Here is a 24,561-nt window from a genome sequence, read left to right as displayed (position 1 = left end):
TGTAACTTTTCCTGTTTTCCTTATCCTGTGGGTTTGTATATTGTTTGCATTGGTTTGTACAGTGGAGCAAGTGTCACTGGTTTGCAGACACCTGTTCTGATGACCTCAGCCATTTGTTTCAGCCTCTTCTTGCATGTATTATGCTATGTGACCTTGTTCTTTTAATACAGGTTTTCTGTAACGTGTTTCTGTAGCTTACGTACTGTGTTGCCATGCCATTGCATTTCGCAAGCAACATAGCTGCAGAGCATGATGGCTATAAACTTGGAAACAAAATGCCTTGTCCGTGTTTGTATCAGTTTGGTTATTCTTCCGAATGTAATACAAGCTTACATCAGCTATCTCCTTGTATTTTGCTGCCTGCTCAAATGTTTGAGGTTCTTTTAACCTTCTGTATTGTTTTTTTTCTGTGTTAGCATCTTCTGTACATGAAATGGCATCATCTGAATACTGCCTTCTTTAAAATTCACACTACTGATTATTATTCAATCTGCTGTTAGGTTTATTACTAATGGTGGACAATAATTTCCTTTCCCCATGAGCTTAGGGAAGGGCACAGAAGGAATATGCGTTTTTTGAATCAATGAGGCTTTTTCTTCCTCCAGCATTTCTCTTGAAAGCAACTAGGAGAAAGAAAAAAGCTTGCGTGAATCTGTTTTAACTTCATTTCATCCATTACTCTAAAGAGAAAAGGAGGTCAGTGCTTATTTTAGTGGCAGCTTGCCAGCTGAGCAAACCATGCTTCTTGAGGCACTCAGACTTACTCTATCCTGGCCCACAGAAGCAGCGGTAATGTTGCTGCTCCTTCTTCCCCAGCTGTTAATGAGTTGCTGGATTAGTTACTTGCAACAGATGCAATACCTCTACTTTCTGCTTCTTGTTGAGATCAAAGCAGAAGATAATAAACTTCTGCTCTACATAATGATATAGAATGTCTCCTTCTATGCTTTTATAAGAAATGTAGAGCTTTGGTAGGTTTGGTTAGCGGGCTCTGTCCTGAAGAAAGAAATGTTCTATGGCCAAAATTCTTATACCATGTAACATATATGTACAAAACGCATAATTTGCAGAGAAACAGCAAAAATAGAAAAAGGTGAGAGTGAAAATGTGTTTAAAAAAGAGAATTTCAAAGTGAACTTGAAAGTGCTTTTTGCAAGACTGATAGCACTGAATTACGTTGCTTCATAAGGGATGGAATCTTTGTTGAATCTTGGTATGACTGAAGTTTTCTTTATATTCAGCATTGCTTAGTATTCCAGACAATAGCCTGATCAATATTGTGAGGGAACTTGTGTGAGTTTCTTTGTCTTACTCCACTACTTAATGTTCATTATGAGGTTCTATATCCCTGATCAATTCAGGTGCAAGCATGAGTGTCACAGAACTATGGAGTAATATATCTAAAAACATTTGCCTATCTAAAATAAAACCTTTTAATATTGGCCGTAACTCTTCTCTTCAGAGTGTTCTTTTTGTAGCTTGGGCTTTAGCATTGTTCTGTATTCTGCTGCTAGGCTTTCTGCTGAGATCTAAAGTTGCTGAGAGTGTTATTCTAGCAGTCTGTATGTATCTGTCTATTTGCTAGAGACTATGTTGCACATTCCTCAAGTTTCATGTTAACAATGTGTCTATCTTAAGCTGTGAAAATTTTGGTAGCTCTCTTAAATGGCATTTAAAGTAATAGAAAATTGAAACCCTCAAACTTTTGAAGCCTCCCTGTAAAGGACAGTGAAGGGGAAAGTGGAGAAAAGACAGTTCTTTGTTTAAGACTGTATCAAGAATTTTCCTTCTTCACCTTTAGGTTACAGTAGCATCCAGATCTGAGATGTTTTAAATGGTGAGAGTGTGTGGGAATGCTGGTAAAAGTTCAACTCTGTATAAACCTCTTTCTTAGAAGCTATGAATTTTAAATTGAGTGTACTTGCTGATCTCAGAGCAGGTGAGTTCATGATTTGAACACAGTGGAGAAAATTAATAAAATTAGCAATACAGAGGCTGCACTGCACATTCCCAGTTTACTCAAGAATGTGGCTCTGAGTTGGTCTTATTTGTGTGGAAAATTGATTTATATGTCTACATGTTAGTAGGCTAGATAATAAAAAAAAATACATTATTATCAAGAGTTAAAACAAACTCATTTCTGTTTGTCTTAATTTTTTTTTTAAAGGGCATTTTGAAAAACAAATGGTCAATACTCTACCTCCTGCTTAGCCTTAGTGAAGATCCACGTAAGCAGTCTAACAAGGTAAGTGAGGAGACCTTGGTTAGTTCTGAGAAACGGTCAATGTGTGTCACTTACTTTAGATGTCATTAAGAATCACTATCCAGACTTGGAACCAACACCTCAGGTTGTGTTTGTGTGTGAGGTTAAAAGGAAGAACACGCTTAAGACAAGTATCTGCAATTTTTTTCTGTGTAATTTTTCTGTGCTAAGTAAATGTAGAAATATGAGCTGTCCAACATTTGTAGCTGAAGTGACTTTATTAGATGGCTGGATTTTTTTATTTGCTTTCTGCTTGGTGGTGTAATGTCTGCTCATGTGCTAATGAGTTTGAAATGGAGTAGGGAGAGCAAAATTCCTCCTTTGGTTGCAGCTCTGCTAGCACCAAAGTGCTTTTTGCAGCTATTGCTAATGACAGTTTGCAGACAAAAATAAACTGTATTGCAAAAAGTACTTTTGCTCACTATAAGGGACTTGCTTTTTTGTCATTATAATTGTAACAACAAATTTTTCTTTGCATAAATATGGTCTTCAGTTATTTTTTGTGTTGTTGAATATTACACTCCTGTTGTAAGACATGACTTAAAGCAACTCACAAATCTTTTCTTTTTATTCCTCCCTTTTCAAATCCTTTCCTTTTCAGGTATCAAGTTATGCCACGCTTTTTGCTCAAGCATTGCCACGGGATGCTCACTCAACCCCGTATTACTATGCCAGGCCTCAAAGCCTTCCATTGAATTACCAGGACCGCAGTGCTCAGTCTGCCCAGAGTTCTGGCAGCATGGGGAGCAGTGGGATCAGCAGCATCAGCCTGTATGCCCTGAACGGGCCAACGCCAACTCCACAGTCACTGCTTCCAGGGTAAATTAAACTGTTTTACCTTACAGATAGGTTTGGAGAAGGCTAGAGATAATCTGCTTTTTTTTGTTGTTGTTGCTTTTTTTTTCTCTCATTTTTTGTTCCCCCACCCTCCCCATTTGTATGCCATTGGAAATTCTACTGTAGATGCATAGAAACCGAGTTCCTTAGCTGAACAGTTCTGAATATCAGGTGCTGTTATATGACTATATGAAGTCATAAATGGCTGGCCAAGCATATACATTCTTAAACTTAGCTATCTGCTGAACTGCTGATATTTTACTGGATCCACTCCTTTGGATTCTAGTGCCAAGTCCTTTTCCAAATTTCTCAGTTCTCTGAAAACCTTTAAAATAGTCTTTATCTTTCTTCTGTAAAAACCTTGGATTTGAAGTCCTCACTCAAGTTCCTTTTACAAAGCATTCCTCAGCCAGTGTCAGATTAGCAGACTTAATATCCTCCATTTTCAAATGGGTGACATTTCTGGCATGGTCTGACTTTCTTTTAAGCATGCTCACAGCAGGTTGGCTGTTGTATTAAGCACTCTCACATCTTGAGTGGACAGGGTTTTTTGGGGGAAAAAAAAAAAATTAGACAAGAGTTGACTAAAAAACATTAGCTATTAGGAAAAAAATCTTAAATCACCTACTGTTCAGCAGTGGTTTAATTGTCTGTTCATACCAAGGTGAATCTACATTTGGAAGCGAAACATTAAAATACCAAATAGTTCAGATTTTTTATAGGTAAAACCTGGCCATTGTAAGCCATAAGATAATTACCCTAGTACTGACTTCGTTAAATAAGCTAACACAGAAAGTCACGTGCTCAAAATCTGAGCCCTTCTTGTGCTATGGGATATCATGTTGCATTACCCCTGTAGCTCTACAAAGCCTGACAGAGATGCACTTCACAGAATTTATGTTCTATGGAGGGAAAATAAACATCCCTGTGAGAGGGAGTGGTTCAACAGGTTGATGGAGGTAGACCTTCCTCTCTGCTCAGTACTGGTGAGGACACATCTGAAATGCTGGGTCCAGTTATGGTACAGAAAAAGACATGGACAGAATGGAGGGGGTCTGGAGAAGGAACCCCTAAACTAATTAAGGGGTTGGAGCATCTGACATGTGAGGGGAGGCTGTGAGAGCTGGGACTGTTCAGCCTGGAGGAGAAAAGGCTCAGGGGATCTTACCCACATGATTATACCTGACCAGGGGAGTAGAGAAGACTGAGACAGACTTTTCTCGGTAGTGCCCAGGGAAAGGACAAGAGGTAATTGGCAAAACTTGTGAGACTGGGAATTACAGTTAACATAAGGGGAAAAAAAATTCTTTTGCAGTGAGGTGGGCTGTGTGTTTGAGGGTGGGGGAATGTTGTGAAACACTGAAATGGATTGCCCAGAGAGGTTGTGTAGTCTTCATGCTTGAAAATATTCAAAACATGACTGGACAGTGCACCAGGTAACCTTCTCAAGTTGACCCTGCTTTGAGTAGGAGGGCTGGAGGAGGTGATCTCCAGAGGTCCCTTCCAATCTCAACCTTTATGTAATCCTGATACAGTATAGAAAGGTGTGTCAATCAGGTTATTTCATATATCTGCTTGCTTAAAAATATCAGGAGAACCTACCCTGTTCCTGACATATTCTTGGTCTGACCTGTTCGGGCTGTTCCATTTTATAGAAATTCACTGCTCTCTCTTTAGTCCTGTAGTCTGTGAGCTGGGCAACCCAGATTAGATCTTTCTTTAAGCTTCATTCCTCCTGAACTTCTCTTTATACATGTTTCCCTTTGTTTCTAGAGTATGGTCTTGAAGGGTAACAGCCTAAATTCAGTGTTGTACTCTAGTTGAGGCATTATAAATGCTAAGCACAACAGAGTTGCTCTGTCTTGCGGGCTGTGTTCTGTTCACTAGCTACAATCATATAAGTACGATGTGTGACTATCCCATGAGTTACGATGTGGTGGTTGAGAGAGGAAGGGCATTCCTCAACTTTTTTTACATGGACATTTGTGTTGCAGTCTTGTTCCATCTCTCCCTGCAACTGCTTTCACAGCTTTGTGGAATTAGTTTATTTTTTTAAATATGTGTACGTTTCCAAATGTTTACAATCAGTTGGGGGAGAGGGGAGGAATGGTCAGCATCAAAAATCCCTTGCAAATATTTTCAACTTTATTTTTCATTGTCATTATACAGAAATAATCAGAAAGTTAGCTTCTAGTCTTAACATTTTTTATGTTTGAGACTGTTTTTGTGAGAAGAATAAGTTTGTGAGAATAAGATAAGTTTGAGAGGACGGGAAATCGGAGCTTGTCTAGATACTCCCTCCTTGATCGCATCTTCAGGCACCTGATGCAAACTATCCTAAACAGTAGAGTAGCAGGAAAGTGAACTTTCTCCTCCTTCTCTATTTTCCTTTAGTTCTTTGACATGTAACTACAGTTTCAGGTAGTAACAGAACTTCAATATTTGTTGTTTATTATGACTGTTGTTTATTATTATTATAGTTGTAACTTCACTTTTAATCCATTTCAGCATGTCTACACAGTTCAGTGTGAACAAAGTCAATCTTTGATATGAAATCATATTTGACAAATTTGTACCTTCTTTCTTTTATAGAGGTTGGGAGGGGGGTTGTTGAAGTGTAGGCTTATAGGAAGCAATAAATTGCTTGTATGTTCTGCACCTTTTTAAGGTTCCTTCATTAAAAAAAAAACACCCACAAACAAAACATCCACCAAAAAAACCTGCTCAAGCTTGGGGCATTTTTCAGAATTTGCATACCCCAACCCGGGTGATGGGTATAGAATCAAAGTTTTTAAAGATGTTTCTTCCTTTTGTCTGTTTAGACAATCCTATCAAGCTCCAGGCGTTGGAGACTGCCTCCGTCAGCAATTAGGGTCACGTCTCGCATGGACTCTAACTGCAAGCCAGCCTTCTTTACAAAGCACTACCTCAAAAGGCTTTTCAAATGCTGTCTCCCGTGGTGTGCCAAGGTCAAGGCGAGAAGGGGATACAAGTGGTGAGCAAAGATGTTAAAGATAACTTATTACAATTGTTACCTATATTCTCCATTATTTTTTAATGATTTTGAAGTAGTTTTGGAGTGTGTTGAATTTTTTGAGTGTTTTGCTAGAATGTATTCGATAGGATACAAGCAAGTATGCAAGACTAGTATATTTGGCCACGATCTCTTTGGCTGGTTGTTAATTTCTTTTTGCAGTGGTTGGTTTGATAATGTGTTCTGGTCCTCTTAAAAGACTGACTTCATTGCAGTGTTTGTCAGAATCACATGATTGTGGTTTGTTGAGTAATGATCAGTCTTTTGATGATCAGAAGATGCTACTGCTTTTAGAAAGTCAAAAGGAGAGCTCAATGAATAGATCTTGTTGAAACAGACTCATCCATTTGTGATTCTGTCTTTTAAAATTTGGAAATATGCACTGGAATATAGAACTCAACTTTTTTCTTTATATTAGCACACTGTTTATGGTGGTTGTATTTAGAGCAATTGACATAAAAGATTGTCGATAAATAAAAATTAGATAAATATTACTAATTTATTTCCTTGATTAAGTGGCTGTAAACTTGAAACTGATGCTGATGCCTAGAGGATCTATTCTGAATTTACACAAGTGTAGCTAAGGAGAAATTGTTTAACAGATGATCTCTGTGGCAATTGTGTAAGTTTCAACCCACTCTACTTTTACTGTAAAAGTGGGAGACTTTTCCAAATAAGAGAGCTAACAGCAGATGTTGTCATCCTACAGTGCTGTTACTCTCTAGCAAAGAAAGATAAGAGATGTGGGGTTTTATGTTGGGAGTTTTTTTGTTTTTTAAATAATTCCTATATAACAAAGTGTGGATAGTTAGAAGCTAAAATACAGCCTATCTGCCAGCCCCTGCATCTTTATGAGTAACAGTGCACAAAGCAAGAGCTTATAGACCAGAGTTATACTGGTATATCTGAGGTCAGCATTTGGCATTTAGAACCTAATTAACAATACTGTTGACATACAAGAGGACGTGTGTGTGTATATATATATAAATATTCATAAATATATTTTCTTTTTATATATATATGATAGGTATAATATATATAAATGCAGAAAAAATATATAAAAATATGTAAAATCTAGCACTGCCTCTTATTTTTGTTGTACTAATTGCCATAAAGAACAGTCCAAACTTGTTTCATTCAGTCAGCCAGCAGCTGTGACTCTTGATTCTTATGTGGTATGGTTATAAGGACTGACAGTTGTCTTAAATGTAGTCACTTGTTGATGTAGAACTAGAAGTAGGACTGCATTCAGAATATAAAAGGCTATTGTCAAGAAGATACAGTTCTATGAATAAGAAATTCTGCTAATTAAAAGGGTTGGGGTTTTTTCTTCTAAAGTTGGTTGCTGTTAATTGGAGTTTTCTTATTGTTACACCTACACAGACAGTATAATCAGGAGCATTGCATGGTTGATATTAATACCTGTTGTATTATTTACCAATTAAAGAAATGTGCACTTGAATCTCTTACCATTTCACTAAGAGTTCCTAAAGGGGACTAGCTACTCTTGTCCACATCTTAGTATTATGAGGGGAGTCTGAGTTTTAAGCAGCATCTTGAGGTGATGGCTACTTTTGCCAAAATAAGAGTAGAATTTATTTTTTGTTTTTATTCTGGGAAAGTGGATTGTTGGGGAGGCAAACTGATGAAGGTAAGAGTGCTGTTAAATTTGGGAGAAGCATGTTGTAGCATCTCAGTTTCTGGATAGTTGTTGTTGAAATTGTTTCATTCTTGATATCTTAAATGTAAGTTACAAAAGCAGATGGTGCTGTTTTGCCCAGAAAAGGTGGGTGTAGTTGCAGTGGCCTGCACAGCACTTTTTCAATCTTCTGTTTCCTTTAAATCAATAAATATCCTAAATCTCAAACATAATCTAACCTCTAACTAGAAATATGAGCCAGAAGCAAACTGTATGCTGCAACAGCAAAAGCTTTACTAAATCAAAGGTATATCTATCTTCAGAAACAGTGTTTATGCTTTTCTGTTTGCCAGCTCTATAGCTGTTATGCAGCTGACAGTCTGGTTTTGATCAGTCTTTTCACTGAGCAGTGGCCTATGTGATTGAAAGCAAATACTAAACAAGCAGTTCTTCCTTCTGGATTAACTCTGTTGTTTTTAGAAGAGATTATTCTGTAAGTCCCATTTAACAGCTTCAGCTGTTTGAAGAAAGGTAATGTTATTGTGATGCTTGTCTCAGAACTTGCACTGGTTATTGAATCAGTTTAAGAACTGGCTGAAGTGTTGGTTAAAATATTACATGCCCTGTGTCATCCAAGCTGACCTGCTCTGAGAGAATCCCAGCTGTTGGTAGAGGCAGGTAAAGGGAATTCTTGGCTTTCCTGTCAGGTTGTTAAGAGGACTTAAAACATTTCTTTACAGGTTATAAACACAGGCTTTCTCTTTTCTTTTTTTGGCTAGGCTTCTAAATAGCTTTTTGAAGTTGTACTCAAGCCTAATTGTCCCAACAAATCTAAATACTGGTTGTTTTTTTTTTTTTTCTTTCTAGGCTCTGTTGAAATAACCGAAGCAAACCTTGTAAGAGATGTTTTGTATGTCTTCCAGGGAATAGATGGCAAAAACATCAAAATGTGCAATTCTGAAAATTGCTATAAAGTGGAGGGAAAGGTACTAATACTGTGACAATATGACAGTCCTAAAATGGTGGGGAATTAATTTTGGGCCATTTCATGTGCCAAGAGCACAGTAGACTTATCTTAATGTTGATAACTGAACTAATTTTCTTTTCTCCACCATAATAATAGCAGAAAGTGAAATGTATAATTGTTCCCCTTGTTACTTTACAGTGACATTTAGGGCTGCTTAGTGGAGGGAAAAATGGAAAACTTAAATCTTGTTAAATCAGTTAAGAATCTGTTTATTAACAAGATTTAAGGATGTCATCTTCTGTACGTGTAGATGCTGCAAAGTTTGTAATTCCTCAACACCCTCACTGAGTTAATTATGTTCCATATACAAGTTAGATTATATATGGCAAAGGGAAGGTAGCATAATAGATTTTTCTAGAGGAATGTGGAGGAAACTTAGTCAGTGATTGCAAAATTGGCACTATGGGTTTCATTAGTTTTCTGTGTAGCTTTCATATCAAATAGGCTAATTTGAGGTGGAAAAACTGTTTTAGTTTGAATTCCTAAATCTGTTAATATAGGGAGTTAGATTATTCAGGTGGTTTGTGGTCAATAATGCTTTCTCCTGAGAACTTTGTGTCTTCAGTTATTTTTTTGAAGTCAGTTGTCTTCCATCCTTCTTCCTTATTGGCACTTGTAGTGAGCTAGTGGACGCAGTGAATGTGAAATTATTTGACTGACTAGAGCTGCAGCTGGAACTTTTTCTGATAAACAAGGAGGACCAAGCTCATACCTCCTCTAGCTGTGTTGACTGCATGTTAGGCAAAATAGTAGTCAAAGCATGTAGTTTTCAACTGCACAAAGAAAGTGTCATTGTACATAATCTGTTTTTTACAGAAAGAAACACGCTTTCCAAGCTGTTATTCTTGCCGGAATGTTTTCTAATGTCAGTGTTAATATTAGGTCTGTTGGTGACATTTAGCACTGTATAAGCTAGCAGCTTCTGATTTGATCTAAAAGATACAAATGTAATAACACTAAGCCAATTTTGCTTGTTCCTCATTTGATTCCAGAGGATGTGTATTGTACTTACTGCTTGCCAAGTACTGCATAGTTGCAGAATTCTAAATAGTTCTTATGTCATCTCTTTGGTTTTAGCTGTGGGCAATTTAACTGTGTCCAATTATGCTTGTTTGGGCTAGAATATATCCTACAGATGTCGTGAAGAAGTTAAAGCTGTGCCTCTATAGCTAAAGAAGAGGGCACGGGATGGAAATCTGGTCTTGCAACCAAATGCTGCTGCCTGGTTCAAGCCCACGCTGCTGCAGCTAACGCACTCTGTATCTGATTTTTATCTTAGAGAATGCCTGTACTGCTAACTAAAAGGCTTAATGAATGAGCTTGATTTCTAGTTCTTTGGCAATCCATGTAGCTTGTTAGTGCGCTTGCTTTGGTTTGGACTGTTCCAGCTGGCTTTTCAAGTTAAAAATGTCTGTAGAGGTGGGATAGGCACAATTGCTGTGGGCAAAACTCAATTTCTGCCTCTTTGCCTTGTGTATCAGTCAGATTGTTTGGGGTTTTTGTCTAATAAATTTTTGAGAACTTCATGATGGTGGTTTTGGGTAGTGTGACAGAATGTGGTAGAAGCAAATCTCAAGAAGGAAGAACAGTGTCTTATGTGGTGGTAATTTAAAGGAAGAAATGTGCTGATTCAGATGAAAACAGTAGTAGTAGTTAAATACGGTGTTGGGATTAAGGCAGGTTTGCAGGGTGAAGTGAGATACCTGGCGTAAGAAAAGTAGAAGCAGACTAGGAATCTCAGAGGGGCATGTGATTAAATAGTTTATAAAATCTGTTGCTGGTGCATCAGACTTAAACTTGGAATTTGGATTCTGTAAGTTTTGGTTCCTGATACCTAGTCTGGCGTTGGGTCATTTGTCTTCTGTTAAAGGTTTGTTTCACAAGTAGTAGTAGCTAATTATTTTCTCTAGGTTTCTTCATTAGTTTCAGTAGTCGACTCCTCTTCTAGTGCTCTAATATTTTCAGTCTTGCTGATTATCAGGATAAGATGAAGTGTGATTCTGCATCATAAAATTTCAGATTTCTTCCTCTTTTTCTGAAGACTTTTGTTACTGCCATAATTGCCTAATGTAAAAAGAGTGTATGAATACTGTTATTTTAAGATTTCCAAAAGGGAAGGTCACAAAGTTGCTAGTAGTTTGTTGCTGCTGCCTTTTCAATGCTTATGTGTATAAAAGTAATGCTAATTACATGGTTATCTGCTTTTTTGGCACTATTTCTGCTGTAGAATGTAAAATGATTGTTTCCTGAACTGGCTTGTCTTATGAGAAAGAGGGGCTTTTGTGAAGAAACAAGTATTGGCATGGTAGATTTGACTTAATTGCAAGTTATTGTTTCTGTTAACTTTGTAGGTGAGCTTGTCCAAATCTCTCAGAGATACTACAAGTAGACTGGCAGAGTTGGGATGGCTACATAATAAAATAAGAAAATACACAGACCAGAGAAGCTTGGATCGTGCGTTTGGACTTGTGGGACAGGTAGGTCAGCTAAAAAATTGTAGCAAGGTCAATATTTTGGTCTTGTTTCCCTTAGAAACTGCTGAGTAAATGCAGTACTAGAATGATGCGTCAACTTTGGAGCTTGGATCATTCATCCCTTGATTTACTCCTTTCATGGATTGCTACTTTTGGTATGGGTCATGGTCTGAAGGCAAAGGAAAGGCATGGGCTCATGCTGGTCATAAGAAGGAGTTGTCCCTGTCATTTGTAGCTGTAAAGTCTCATGCATAGATTTCTTTTCTTAATCTCCTTTTTTTTAAAAAAATTTTTTTTTAAGTACTCATGCATGTTTATAAACAAAAATATTGCTTAAATGGGATGGTAGCATCCCTGAGCTAATTGATCACCAATTCAGTTGTTAGTGACCTATGCAGGAGACACTCTTGTCAGCTAATGTTGATGTTTGTGTGTTAATACTGCAGTAACTTAGATAAAATGCAAATACCCCGTTATCTTCTGCCCTTTCTTTTGAATACAGCATCAAAAAATATTAATTTTTGTTTTTATAGGTTTCATCATCATGATTTGTAGTCTACAGTAACTTCACAGCTGCTGTAATACCCAAAACCACATTTACTGCTAAGGCATTCCCGTTTCCTCTCACTTGCTCCCTCTGTAAAACTGGATATTATCCCTTCTGAGTCGACAGAAATGTTATCCTTGCCTCTAGCCATAACATCCTACCTAATCTGCCAAGAAATTGAAGTGCTTCTCCCTTCAATCTAATTTTTCTTAAGAGGTCAGTAGAGACACTGTAGTGCTTCCTACTTTTCTAATGTTTTATTCTGTTCCCTTCTGTCTCTTATTCTACATAACCCTTTTAGTTACACATAAATAATAATTTTTCTAGTGATCCAATGCTGATTTCCATGTTTTATATAGTAGTGCTACTGTATATGCATTTTCTTCAGACTCTCCCCCTTATATCTGGGTGAAGTTTCTTATACTTTATCTAGTAGCTTCCTGCTTATGCTTATTTTTACTGTCTCTGGCTTTAACCTTCAAGTTTACAGCAAGGGGAGAACTTTAATTCTTCAGTGAATTTAAATGTGCAGTATCTTAGCTACCATATGCAGGTTTCAGATCCTGTGCAGAGGGCTGTGCAGTTAGCTAGCTGAATCTGCATAGCTCTAATGCTGTTAATTTTGCTTGAGGCAAGCACATATATATATTTCTAGGACATAAGCGTACAAATAAAAACATATGTTCTACTCCTGCTGTCAGTATCTGCGCAAAAAGTATATACCATTGCTCTTTATGGCTTTTATAGCTGACAATTTCAGGTGCTGCACATTGTGCATTAAGAATTTAGCACAAGAATATATTGTGCGTTCTAAAGCATCTCTTGCCTAATGTTTTAAAAGAATGCTTGTGTAAACCCCTGTTTAAACCACGTGTAGGATAAAATGTCTGTCACCTCTTTTATTATGATGCTGGTGGCTGTTTTTATCATGCAAAATGTCAGGTATTGACAATTATTAGGAGTAGAGATATAACAATATACTACACTTTAACATTATATTCTTCTACCTTTGCTGCTTAGTATCTAAGTTCTACTTTGTCCTCAGAAAGCAAAAAGAATTATCAGCAATGAAATATAACTTGCCTTACATTTTGACATTTTTCCCATTTAAATCTAGTTGAGGTAGTGGGCATTTTAATTTTTTTCTCTTGAACAAGCATTCTGTTTTCTTACTGAATTCTCTTTTGCTGTAGACCAAAGCAGAATTCTAGGATAATGTCCAGTTTTCCATAACAGTTTGGGAAACAAAAATCTGTAGTTTGTGATGCAGGAATTGGCACTGGATGTAAATTTTAACTTCTAAAGGCTTCTCTGAAAAGTTGATGGCCAGTTAGATCCTAAATCCTTTTGGCTACTGAAGTCAGTGATTACTGTTCTCACTTTTTGAGTAGATGTATAGTGCCTTTGAATGTTTTCTTGAAGGCTCTACTCTGCCCTCTATCTTGGCAAGTGCTACTTTAATAGGTTCAAAAATGTACTGAAGAAGCAAGTGAGAAGAAATGAAAAGTGGAGTTACAACTAAGGGGATTTCTTTTTGCCCTTCAGTATCCCCTGGAATAAAGTGAATTTCAAATTTCTTTCTAATTTATAACATTGAGTTGAAGAAAGGAACTGTCTTTCCTTGTAAAGGATACAATGGCAAGATTAATGATTTTTTTTTTTTTTTTTTTTTAGGCTTCTTAGCCTCTTAGCAGGAAAAAAGATTTATATTCTCCTTGTGCTTGTAGTAATGATTTCTCCCTTCTACACACTCTAGTGAATAAATATTTTACTTTAAGCTCTTGGGTTCTTTTTGTGAGGTTTTCCTCATTTTTTCCAAATTATTTTGACTGTGATGATTTTTAAAAGGGGTTGAGAGGAGTGTCCTGGGGAATTTCCTATTTAAAAAAAGTCCATTAAAATAGATATCAAAATCATTAGCTGAGAATTAGGTAAGAAATTGGTTCTGAAGAATTTGTGTGTGTGCACAGAAATACCCTTCAAAAACCAAAAAAATTTTCAAAACCCCCAAAAGTGCTTAAAGTCCAAAATTTTCAAATTTTCAACTCAGTCAGAATTAATGAGCCATATTTTTAATTCGGTTTTAGAAAATGTTTTGCAGGATTTTTTTTTTTTTTTTTTTTTTTTTTTTTTTTTTGAGTCTGTGTGTTAGGTTAAGATTATTACAAAAACAAAGCAAAACCCCAGGACCCCAAACTGTGGAAAACTATCTGTTACTAACCAAGTATTCTTTCAGGAATTATTTTTAAAATAACCCAACATAGCTGTGCTTAGAATTGTTTTATGAAGAATTTTTGGTTTAGTTCAGGCCTGTTAACTTCTGCACATTTTACAGATTTCTTAGGATATACTTAGTGTTATTCATTTGTTCCACGTTAAGTGAAGAATCATATATGACTGTCAATTGATAAAAGGCCAGAGATTTAGAGTACTTGATCCAGCAGCACTTACTGGGAGTATTCTTTTGAGCATTGTGTTTTTTTGTTTGTGTCATATAGTCTATACTGTAAATATAATGATGGTTGCCTGACTTCTGTGTTCTGTTATTAGAGGCCTTCCTGAAATTGAAACTCTTATTACTTTACTACATGCTGTATGTTACATAATTATTAAAGAAAATTTATTCTGGGTCATGTTATGATTTGCACATCCCTGTGGTAATTAATAATGTCTTTATTGAGGTGATACATCTATTTGGAGAGTTATGCTTATCATAGTTTGTTGATAGAATTAAGACAGCAAGAAACAGAAAGTCACTTGACAGTGTGTATATATTCTTAGAAAAGAATCTCTTTTCATCAGCGCATCTCTTAGGGAAGCACTTATACGTTGGCCAGTTTTCTAAGAGTTGGCTTTTGTGCTGAAACTTGTAGCTTGATTCCTCTTAGGAAATTTCTAATTACCTTCACAGTGTTGTGATAGAATAAAAGTTATTCTAGATTAAACCAGAAAGATTTCTCCTGATTTTTTTTTCTTTTTTCTTTTTCTCTTATTTCTCTTACAGAGTTTTTGTGCAGCCTTACATCAGGAACTTAAAGAATACTACCGACTTCTGTCTGTTTTACATTCTCAGGTAAGTTAAGTGGTTCTTGTTTAACTTTCTTATTTTGCTTTACATTATCTGAGTATCACCTAAAAGGTATACCTAGGTATCCCATTAGAAAGGGAAGGATGTACAGCAATTTCTACTGACAGTGGACACAATTCTCTAACCTGTACATTTCTTACTCTTTGGATGTATGTTCCAATGAATATTTTTCTCTTAGAAATTCACTGTTATTTGATGTATTACCTAAGCAAGGGATATAATGTGTATTTCTAAGCCTCTGTCCCTTTTTTGCATCCTTTTTGTCAGTTTCATCTTGTGTGATATCTTTATCATTCAAATCCTAAACAGCATAATATATCTTTGAAGGGAGAAAAAAAAAATCTTTCTGTATTTCAAGCAATGCATGGTTCAGCGGCTAGTAACAACAGTTCGAACTTTTTGTTCTGTCTGGGGCAGTTTGTGCATTTTCCTTGTAGCTTCCATTGTATTGAGAGAGTAAGATGTTTCAGTGTGTTTTTTCTGTGATGTATAGACCAGCTCAGTGCTGATAATGTTGCAGTTTGTCCACAAGTATTTATAGGTATGTGCACCTAGATGCTAGCTCTAAAATAAAAATTAAATAATTTTTTTTTTCTTCTGCTTACTTTTTTTTTATATGGGACTTTCAAGGAGTTCATTATTTGTAATTGAGAAAAATTTATTCTGAGAATTGACCTAAAGTTAAATTAAAATGCCATTTAAAATTCATTCAAAAAAATCTGTAGTTTAAGTCATAGGTTTCTGTAACATTTTCAAAGCATCTATTCCTTTTGACTCACTTGCAGTTCTTTAACACTCTTGACTTTTGGAATGCCTGTCATACGTGGTTTTCGCTTGGTTTTCCTGGCTACTATCCAGTTACTCTTTTTGTAATTATTTCCTGCTCTGTCCAAAATACGTTTGCTCTCTTGGTTTGCTGGAGCTTTGATTTATTCTAACTTCTAAAACTTCTTGACCATGAAAATATTTATGACTTCTTTGAAATGCAGCTTCCTCTTACCTTTTCTGTTCCACTAAACCTTCCAAAAGAAGAGATGAGTCTGGTGGGAGGGGAAGCATGTAAGGGGAAAACGAAAGGAAAGTTCTGGCATCGCCTGTTTTCAAACTGCATTTGCCTTTGTGGTGGGTTGACCCTGGCCGGTAGCCAAACACCCATCCAGCCTCTCGCTCACGTCTGTCTCTTGAGGAACGGGGAGGAAATAGAAGGAAGGCAAAAAGACAAGTAAATCAAGTTAGTGACAGTTTAATAGGGAAAGCAAAAGCTGTGCGTGCAAGAAAAGCAAAGTAAGGAATTCATTCACTACTTGCCATCAGCAGGCAGATATCCAGCCACTTCCTGGCAAGCAGAGCCTCAGCACACTGAACACTTGCTTGGGAAGACAAGCTCCATCACCACAAATGTCCTCCCTTCCTTCTCCTTTCCCTGAGCTTTTCTTTCCAGGGAAACCTTTTTGTCCTCCATATGTTTGGAAATGGTTTCCAGGATTAGTTGCTCTGTCAGCATCCCAGGGAATGAGGTGAGTCTCAGTGGTGTGTAGTTCTATGTATCCTCCTTGAAGAGAGGAGTAATATTTGCTTTTTCTCAGTCATCAGGAACCTTCTCTGATTGCTATGATGTTGCAAAGATAATCAAGAGTGGCCTTGCAGTGACATTGGCCAGCTCCCTCAATACTCATGGATGCATTCCATCAGGTTTCATAGACTTAAGTATACCTGGTTTGTTTAATGTTCCCTTACTTGATCCTTCTCCACTTGGAGTAAGTCTTCCTTGTTCCAGACTTCCCCTCTGATCTCAGGTGACATCTGGTATTCCCAGTGGCAAATCTCACCAAAAAAACAAGGCGTAGAAGGCATGAAGTACCTCAGCCTTTTCCATTTTTCCTGTCACCACTTTCCTAGCACCATTCAGTCGTTGGACACACATTTTTCCCAGTCTTCCTTTTACTGTTTTTTTTTGCTGCTTTTCATGTTCCTTGCCAGATTCATCTCCAGTGTTAGAGTTCATGAGTGTATTGAGCACGTTAATTAAATGCGTTCTGGTAGAGAATGGTCAATACAGTGTCTGTAATGTAAAGTTTTGCTGCACTAGCAGACTGGAGTTTCTGGGGATGTCTCTCAGCACCTGACTGAAGGCGATCCCAGAGGCATGTTATGTTTGGATTTTCAAGAAGCCCTGGCAAGATTCCTCCCCAAAGGCTGTGAAAGAAAGGAAGGAGATCCAGCAGTGGAGAATAGATTCTCTTGTGACTTGAAGGCTGGGAAGCACAAGGTCACACTGCAGGATGGAGAAGGGTCAGTAGTGTGCACCAAAGATAGGTGCTGGCACTGGTTTTAGTTGATGTTGATGATCTGGAGAAGGTAAGGTAGAGTGAAATTTCCCAGTCTGTCGGTGAAAGCTTGCTAGCATTGGTACTCTGGATGCTCTGCCCATGGCAAAGAGCAGCACGAAACAGTGTGTGAGCAAATTGGTGCTGGAGAGCCTCAGTGTGGGAAGTACAAGGTCTTTTATGTGGAAGAAACCTAATCTAATGCATGCTTCCTCAGTGCTGGACTTGGCATCAGCAGGCCCAGGTTGGTGGAAAAACCTTGGTGACCTCACAGGTGGTTGTCTGCACTGCTAGACTTGGCACTCTGAAATTAGCAGGAGGTTGGTATAAAACAGAGTAGCCAACTTGCAAAATTTGTTTCCCGAGGATGTTATGGCAAAAGGGAGTACCAACAGGTTGGAAAAGGGATTATACACATTCCTGGAAGACAGATCTGTAAACTGCTATTAGAAGGGCTGAGCCAGGATGCATCCTCTGATGTCCTGAACACTGCAACTGGGCTGCAAGGAGACTAAGGGGGACGGACTGCAGAGAGGGGTCAGCTTTGCGTGCTGCTCTTGTACAGTGCTTCCTTTTGTCATTATTGGAGATAGAGCAGTAGTTCATCTAGCCAGCATTCTGACAGAGGATGGCATTCCTTATGTTCATAATTGATGGAGCAGAAATCTTTAAGAAAGAAATCAGCATTCTCAAGACTTTTGCCAGATTATCCCAGAGGTGAGCTTGGTGACTTGTCAATTTTATTTTCAAAAGTGACAGAAAAAAAAAATATCCACTTTTTTGAAAGACACTTTCTTTACAAAACCGTACATTTCAGTTACTTGAAAACATGTAGAAAATTGTGTCTTGGAATTAAGTGCATGCCGCATTCCTGTATTCAGCAGCTCATACAGGCTGCCAGCTTAGGAGTTGTTAGCTGCTGTTCCAGTTAGCAGTTCAAGCATAGCAGTACATAAGAATCTCATCAAAGGGTTCTGTACTGTCTTTCTCTATGTAACTTTACATTATGTCTTCACAGCTTCCCCCAAACGTGTTTCTGCCTCTGAAAGAGTTGTCCTGAGTGTACTGTGTACTATTCCATAAGCTTTTCAGGTCTTTTCCTTGCAGACTGTTTTCATGTTGTCAGCCCATTTAAAAATCCACTTCCATGATGAAGATGTATCATCTCTTCCCTAAAGACAAAGGGTGGTTCTTGCTCATATATCTCTCTTATTGCCAATTTCCAAACAAAACAAAACAAAAAGAACATGGACCCAGGAGCATCCAGAAGCTAATCTGGCTTTAAGGCTGAGCTTAATGTGGATGACAATAGTCTTAAACTTAACTGATACATAGTATTTGGCCAAAAATGTGCTAGATGCAGAAGCACAGAGTGGATTGGTTGCCCATACAGGAAACAGCATCTTTTTCTAAGAGTTTATCTGCTTGGACTGTTCTAGGAACTTGCTTCTATATTCTTATGTTGTGTTCTTGTCCTGCTTACACCATCTGTACGTGTGTGAGATGTGCATTTGCATCTGAGCTGCAAATATTTGGCTTTCATTTCCCGTGGTGTTGGAAGATTTGTGGTAGTCACATTGTAACAGATTTTTCTTATAATAGCTTTTAATTTTTTTTTTTTCCAATGGTAGCAATTCCTTAAACTCACTATAGAGCTAACTTAAGTTCTGATGGCTTCTGGAGGAAGATATTGAACAGAACTTGTCCCATGTTCAACTAAAATAAGCTGGCTTTGCAGTAATAAGAATTTTACCTCCTACACCCTTCCTTTCCTTTAGATGTTTTTCTTACTCTTTTCTGAGCATCTCTTTGGCCAGTATTTGCTGTCTTTCAGGATCTCTGCTCTCTTTTCCTTAGCTCTTCTTTTGTGAATAACTATCTATCACCTTGCTTGCTTTAACTTTCTTGGCCTTTGTGCTCTGTCTGCCCTATTACACTTCCACTTGTCTCTGTCTTTTCATCTGCGCTTGATTCTCTATTTCCACTTGTGTGGCTCTTGGATTTTGGCCCAATAATTTAATGAGAGAACATATAATACTGGGTATTTCAAGTGTATTAGTAAAAATCTAACTTCAGAACTAAAACTATGAAACAACAGTTCTGCTTCAGTTTTGCTGGTTTTGTTCCTTGATATGTCTTTCTGTTTCTGATTTGATCAGTTGCAATTGGAAGATGATCAGGGCGTGAATTTGGGACTTGAGAGCAGTTTAACACTTCGCCGTCTTCTAGTCTGGACATATGATCCTAAAATAAGGTTAAAAACCCTTGCAGCACTCGTTGATCACTGTCAAGGTCTGTTTAACATTAATTTAATATTTCTGGGGAAGTTGTGTAACTCTGAGTAGTTGTGCATGCCAAAGGTGGATATCAATAATATTAGTTATGTTTTTTTAGAAAATTTAAAGTAGCTAATCCAGAGGATTCTCTCTCTCCCTTTTAGTTTAGGCAAAAAACTGACAAATTATACTGCTGGTTTGATATACTTAGACTTTTTCGCCTTTTTTTCAAACTAGAACATGCTTGAGAAATCCTTCAAATTTTAAGTACGCACTTTTCATGCTGTTTTCAATTATTCAATGTTAGTCATCTTTCAGAGAATGTTACACTGTTAAAAAACCCACTAATACACTATGAAATGGTTGGCTTAGTCTCTTCACCATGTATGAGTATTATGCTATTCCTCTATACATGATGGCATAAAGCAGTCATTTGCAACTTCTCTGCAGATTCATTTGAAACCTTGAAACTTTACAAATCTGCAAATAGTGTGTGGCTGTGCTGTCAATCCACCAGAAAATGCTGAGGAGTGGTGGTGGAGCTGACCAAAATTTTTGCCCAGTAGCTGACCCATAGGCTATGCTTCTCCCTGAGGGTACTTTCAGCTTTTCTGTCTTTGAAAATAAATGGAGATTGTGACCCTTTGGAAAAAGCATCTTAACCAAAAAAGCTTACAACATCTGTTTTACCTTGATTTTTGAATTGGTAACAATTTTAGAAAAAAAAGTGGGCTTTACTTTTAAGACATTCATCAAAATTTTGAATGCTACAGCCTGTGCTGCAAGGAACCTTTAAGATGTGCAGCATAATGGCAAAACAAATACTAGTTCTATTTTATTTTTTTAACAACCTCTTACCTTTCAATTGCAAGAAGACTGGAGGTATTACCTAAAGGAGCTCTGGGGGGAACTATAACCAAGAAGCAGGAAAGATGTGTTTGTGTGTACGTATGCACACAGAACAGCTGAGAGAGAGTCAAGTACAGGAGAGAAGGAAAACATACTAAGGCTCCTTTAATGCTCTTCTGGTGGGGGCGGTGGGGAAGAAAAGAAGCATAAAGTCAACCTTTGTGTGTGATCTGATGCCTTGAAATTTGCATTCCTCCAAGCTACCATAAAATAGACAGAATATGGTGTCAGAGAACTGTGCTTAATGCTTCAGTGAGATTAATGACTCATGCCTAGGAGTTCCCCGTCAACGTTAAAAAAATATACTTTTGCTACATTTTAGAATTGCTGTTCAGCAAGCTCTGAGTGACATATGACTTGCTAAAATCAATGGCTGCTGAATTAAAGTGTGGTGTGTATGTTTTTTCCTTCATATGTTTCTGTTCCTCTCCCCTATGATCTTACAGGGAGAAAAGGTGGTGAACTAGCCTCAGCAGTTCATGCCTATACTAAAACAGGAGATCCCTACATGAGATCTCTGGTTCAACACATTCTTGGCCTAGTATCCCATCCTGTACTGAATTTCCTTTATCGCTGGATTTATGATGGAGAGCTGGAGGATACATACCATGAGGTAATGTATGTGATACAATAAATATTTTTTTCTCTGTTCGTTTGCTTTGTGGGAGTATAATCTGTGGGAAGCTTAGAGGAGAATTTGAAAAGTAGACTGTGATGGAAATGTATAACATATGAGTAAGTAACATATACAATAACAACATGAAATGTGACACTCTGCATGGATTCAGTCAGTGTGATATTTGGAGGTTGCAATGATGCAGTATGTTGTCTTCAATGAATCATATCCTGGGTCTGTTTTAATAGAGGCAGAATGGACTAGCAATAGATGCTTGCTTCTGAAGAGAGGCAAAGTCATCTCTCTTTTCTTGCTTAGTGTAACAATAGTAATGTATGCAGAGTTCTTTGTAACTGTTTAGAATGCAAGCATTGTATTTGGAATAGAATACTCTACTCTGACTACCCACTCTTATCCTCAGCTTCATAAATAACTTCAGTTTGTCAAATTGGGTAGAAGAGGTTTATGGTTCCAGAGTTCCTCTAGAAACTCTACAGAGTTATTTGTTCTGACTTCTGTAACAGCAAGTTCTAGTAACTGTCCTTTTTCTTCTTGGAAATGTTTTTATGCCTTTTTAAGCTCTCCCAACTCTTTTTCCTGTCTCCAATCAGTACAGTCTTGTTAAAGTGACATTTTTTTGGTTCCAAGAAGCCAAAGAATCATTTTTTAAAATGAATTGAGCACTTCTGAGACACATATGAGTAACTATTTGAGCATGAAATATGCTGTCTGATTTCTGAAACTGTCCATCTGGGTCAAAATTAAAATGAGTACCAATATTGCCCACAGCTGATCTTCAAGCTCAGCATTAGGAGACTTGTGTGAAATGTCTATGAATCTTTATGGCTAGAAGTGTAAAATAGACTTTACTTTTTTTCCCAGCTACTCCTCAGACATGTGACGTGTTGTCTTTTTTGGTTTTTATATCATTCATTAGCTTTCAACTTTTTGTTTAAAAATTTATGTGGGCACTGTAAGAGCTTTCTTAATACTGAAAATCACTGTTGGATGTGGTATACTGAAAGCTACAATTTTCATACCATAGACACAGTTTTTGAACAAAAGACAATTGGCTGTTCTTGGTGGAAATGGTATTTGGAGGCAGTGAAAAAAGTTCTTGTTTAAAAAAATCAGTATCTTGTTTTGACAGGATGGGGAGAGAATCAATCCACAAGTCACTTTAACAAAAGTAATCCTGTAATTTTATTTTCTTACAAATGAAAGTATTTTCTTGCATGGAGTTGAGAGGCCTTAGCATTTGATGACCAGTTCAATTGCAGGGATTTCTTGGTTTTGGGGGTTTCTTTTTGTTTTGTTTTGGTTTTTTTTGTTTTCTGCAATTCTGCATCTGTTAAAATAGGAGGAAATCCAAAGGGACTTGAGTAAAAATAGAATCAGTAAAACAAAAGCATATTATACTTATATTCTGAACTTTATCTTCTACCCTAACTGTGTTACAAATTGCTGGAAAATGCTATATGCTTCTGTATGTCGTAGCGGATGTTTTACAGATAGTACAGTTTACCCTGAGGTAGTCAAGGTTTCATAATGTACAGAAGAGATTAAGTTATGTGAGCTCTTTAACTTTTTCTTCAGCGTTCATATTGGTCAACATACAATTTACATATCAATTGGCAGGACAACTCTGCATGTTAGCTAGGAAAAAATTTTTTTTTCTTTTTTAGTTAAAAGCATAATTCAGAATATTTTTACAGTTTTCTAAATACTGAAATGAAATGCTAGGGGACAGAGTTTACATTAGTCTTTTGGTTTTAATATTTATTTCAATCTACAGTTTTTTGTAGCTTCAGATCCTACAGTTAAAACTGATCGGTTGTGGCATGACAAATACACTTTGAGGAAATCAATGATCCCTTCTTTTATTACAATGGAGCAATCAAAAAAGGTAGGAATTCAAAAATTAATCTTCTGATGATTTGTTTGCCCTATCCTGCTGTTCAGACTTCCATTAAGAAAATAGAGACCAAATTTAACAATAAATAATCCTCTTAAGAATTTTATAGTTGTTTGCTGAGGAAGACTATAAGACTGTTTCTCCTTTCCATTGTCTAACTGATAAACTTTGTTTAAGGAGATCTCAAGGGGGGAAAAGAAGTTTGTGTTTAAAACCTTTCTGTGTTAGCATTGAAATTCTGGATTGCTGTGGTTGGGATTGTGAAGCTAAGAGCACACAGGGATGACAAAATATCCTGTTGTCCTGGTGGTGTGGATGGCTTTTTGGTTTGGTGTTTTTTTTTCTTATCTGCAAATCACTTGAAAAAAATATATCCTTTTTTGTTCAGGTCCTCCTAATAGGAAAATCCATAAACTTTTTGCATCAAGTTTGTCATGACCAAACTCCATCCACGAAGATGATTGCTGTGGCAAAATCTGCAGAGTCTTCAAAAGATGGTAGAGTATTCAATATTTGAACTGAGCTCTGTACAGTATGTAGTTAGACTGTAAACTGACATTTTGGATAGTGGGGTGGAAAGGAGTACAAAAGTCTCAACTGACCTAAAATAAAGGTATTTTAATGGATACTTGCATTTTACAAAAGATGTATGAAGATGCATATGTGCAATTTTCTTAATTTGATAGGTTTGCTGGATGGTTGTTAATGTACTGGATTTCTGAATGAAACCATTCAGAAACCAGTCTGCCTTCAGCTGACTTTTGTTGAAAGGGCTGGGGTGGGGGCAGGGATATTCTGGAGTGCTGCGGTAAGAATTTAGTACTTGTGCCTCCTCATCAAATATACTTCATCATACAATTCCATAATAATACTGAATTAATTCTGTGATTTAAAAAATAATAAATAATCAATTAATTGTAAATAAGAGAATGGGCAGTAAAAACAGGCAGGACAGAAGCCTTTCTCTAAAGGCACTTTACCACTGTAATACGTCTGAAGAAAATTGAGTATATGGAAGGTTAATAAAATTATTTTTGAAGATTACTTAAAATTGGGGTTGCCAGCTGTTGAACATTAAACCAAAATTTAACTATCAGAATTCCTTCAGGTTATTTCTTTCTATTTAAGTGATTTCAGTTTTAATGACTGAGAATTTATATACCATTTGCGTTTATTCTTTGGTGGCATATTCTTTGCAATAAAATTAACATTGTTATGATGAAAGATAGCAAATAAACTTCTAAAACAAGGAGACTTTATGCGTAAATACTAAGCAAAGAAGGTAAGGTAATGCATAGGATGCTGCTACATCTGGGAGAAAGGACAACGTGCTTTCTTCTAGTGAAGGTGATAGTTTACTACTATAACTTTTTTAGAACTCATTTAATATACCAAAGAGAGTCTAATTGTTAAGATGTAGATCACTGGGTGTCGTGGTTTAACCCCAGCCAGCAACTAAGCAGCATGCAGCCGCTCACTCACTTCCCCCCCTCTCCCGCCCCAGTGGGATGGGGAAGAAAATTGGGAGAAGAAGTAAAGCTCTTGGGTTGAGATAAGAGTGGTTTAATAGAACAGAAAAGAAGAAATTAATAATGATAACACTAATAAA

At 37.1% G+C, this 24,561-nt stretch overlaps 1 protein-coding gene across 4 annotated transcripts in view; it reads left to right on the top strand.

Moving 5' to 3' along the window:
- TUBGCP3 (tubulin gamma complex associated protein 3) overlaps positions 1 to 24,561 on the top strand; it is a 64,180-nt gene that overhangs the window by 15,256 nt on the left and 24,363 nt on the right. For all 4 annotated transcript variants that reach the window (XM_029999041.2, XM_029999040.2, XM_041119507.1 and 1 more), the window contains exons 4-13: positions 2,168 to 2,245; positions 2,865 to 3,082; positions 5,923 to 6,095; positions 8,641 to 8,759; positions 11,152 to 11,277; positions 14,826 to 14,894; positions 19,396 to 19,528; positions 20,868 to 21,034; positions 22,833 to 22,943; positions 23,341 to 23,449. In XM_029999041.2, coding sequence (XP_029854901.1) covers positions 2,168 to 2,245; positions 2,865 to 3,082; positions 5,923 to 6,095; positions 8,641 to 8,759; positions 11,152 to 11,277; positions 14,826 to 14,894; positions 19,396 to 19,528; positions 20,868 to 21,034; positions 22,833 to 22,943; positions 23,341 to 23,449 — 1,303 coding nt within the window. The remainder of the gene's footprint in view (positions 1 to 2,167; positions 2,246 to 2,864; positions 3,083 to 5,922; positions 6,096 to 8,640; positions 8,760 to 11,151; positions 11,278 to 14,825; positions 14,895 to 19,395; positions 19,529 to 20,867; positions 21,035 to 22,832; positions 22,944 to 23,340; positions 23,450 to 24,561) is intronic.

The sequence above is a fragment of the Aquila chrysaetos genome, chromosome 23, assembly GCF_900496995.4.
Source record: "Aquila chrysaetos chrysaetos chromosome 23, bAquChr1.4, whole genome shotgun sequence".
NCBI classification, from domain to species: Eukaryota; Metazoa; Chordata; class Aves; order Accipitriformes; family Accipitridae; genus Aquila; species Aquila chrysaetos.
This window is presented reverse-complemented; position numbering and strand designations above follow the sequence as displayed.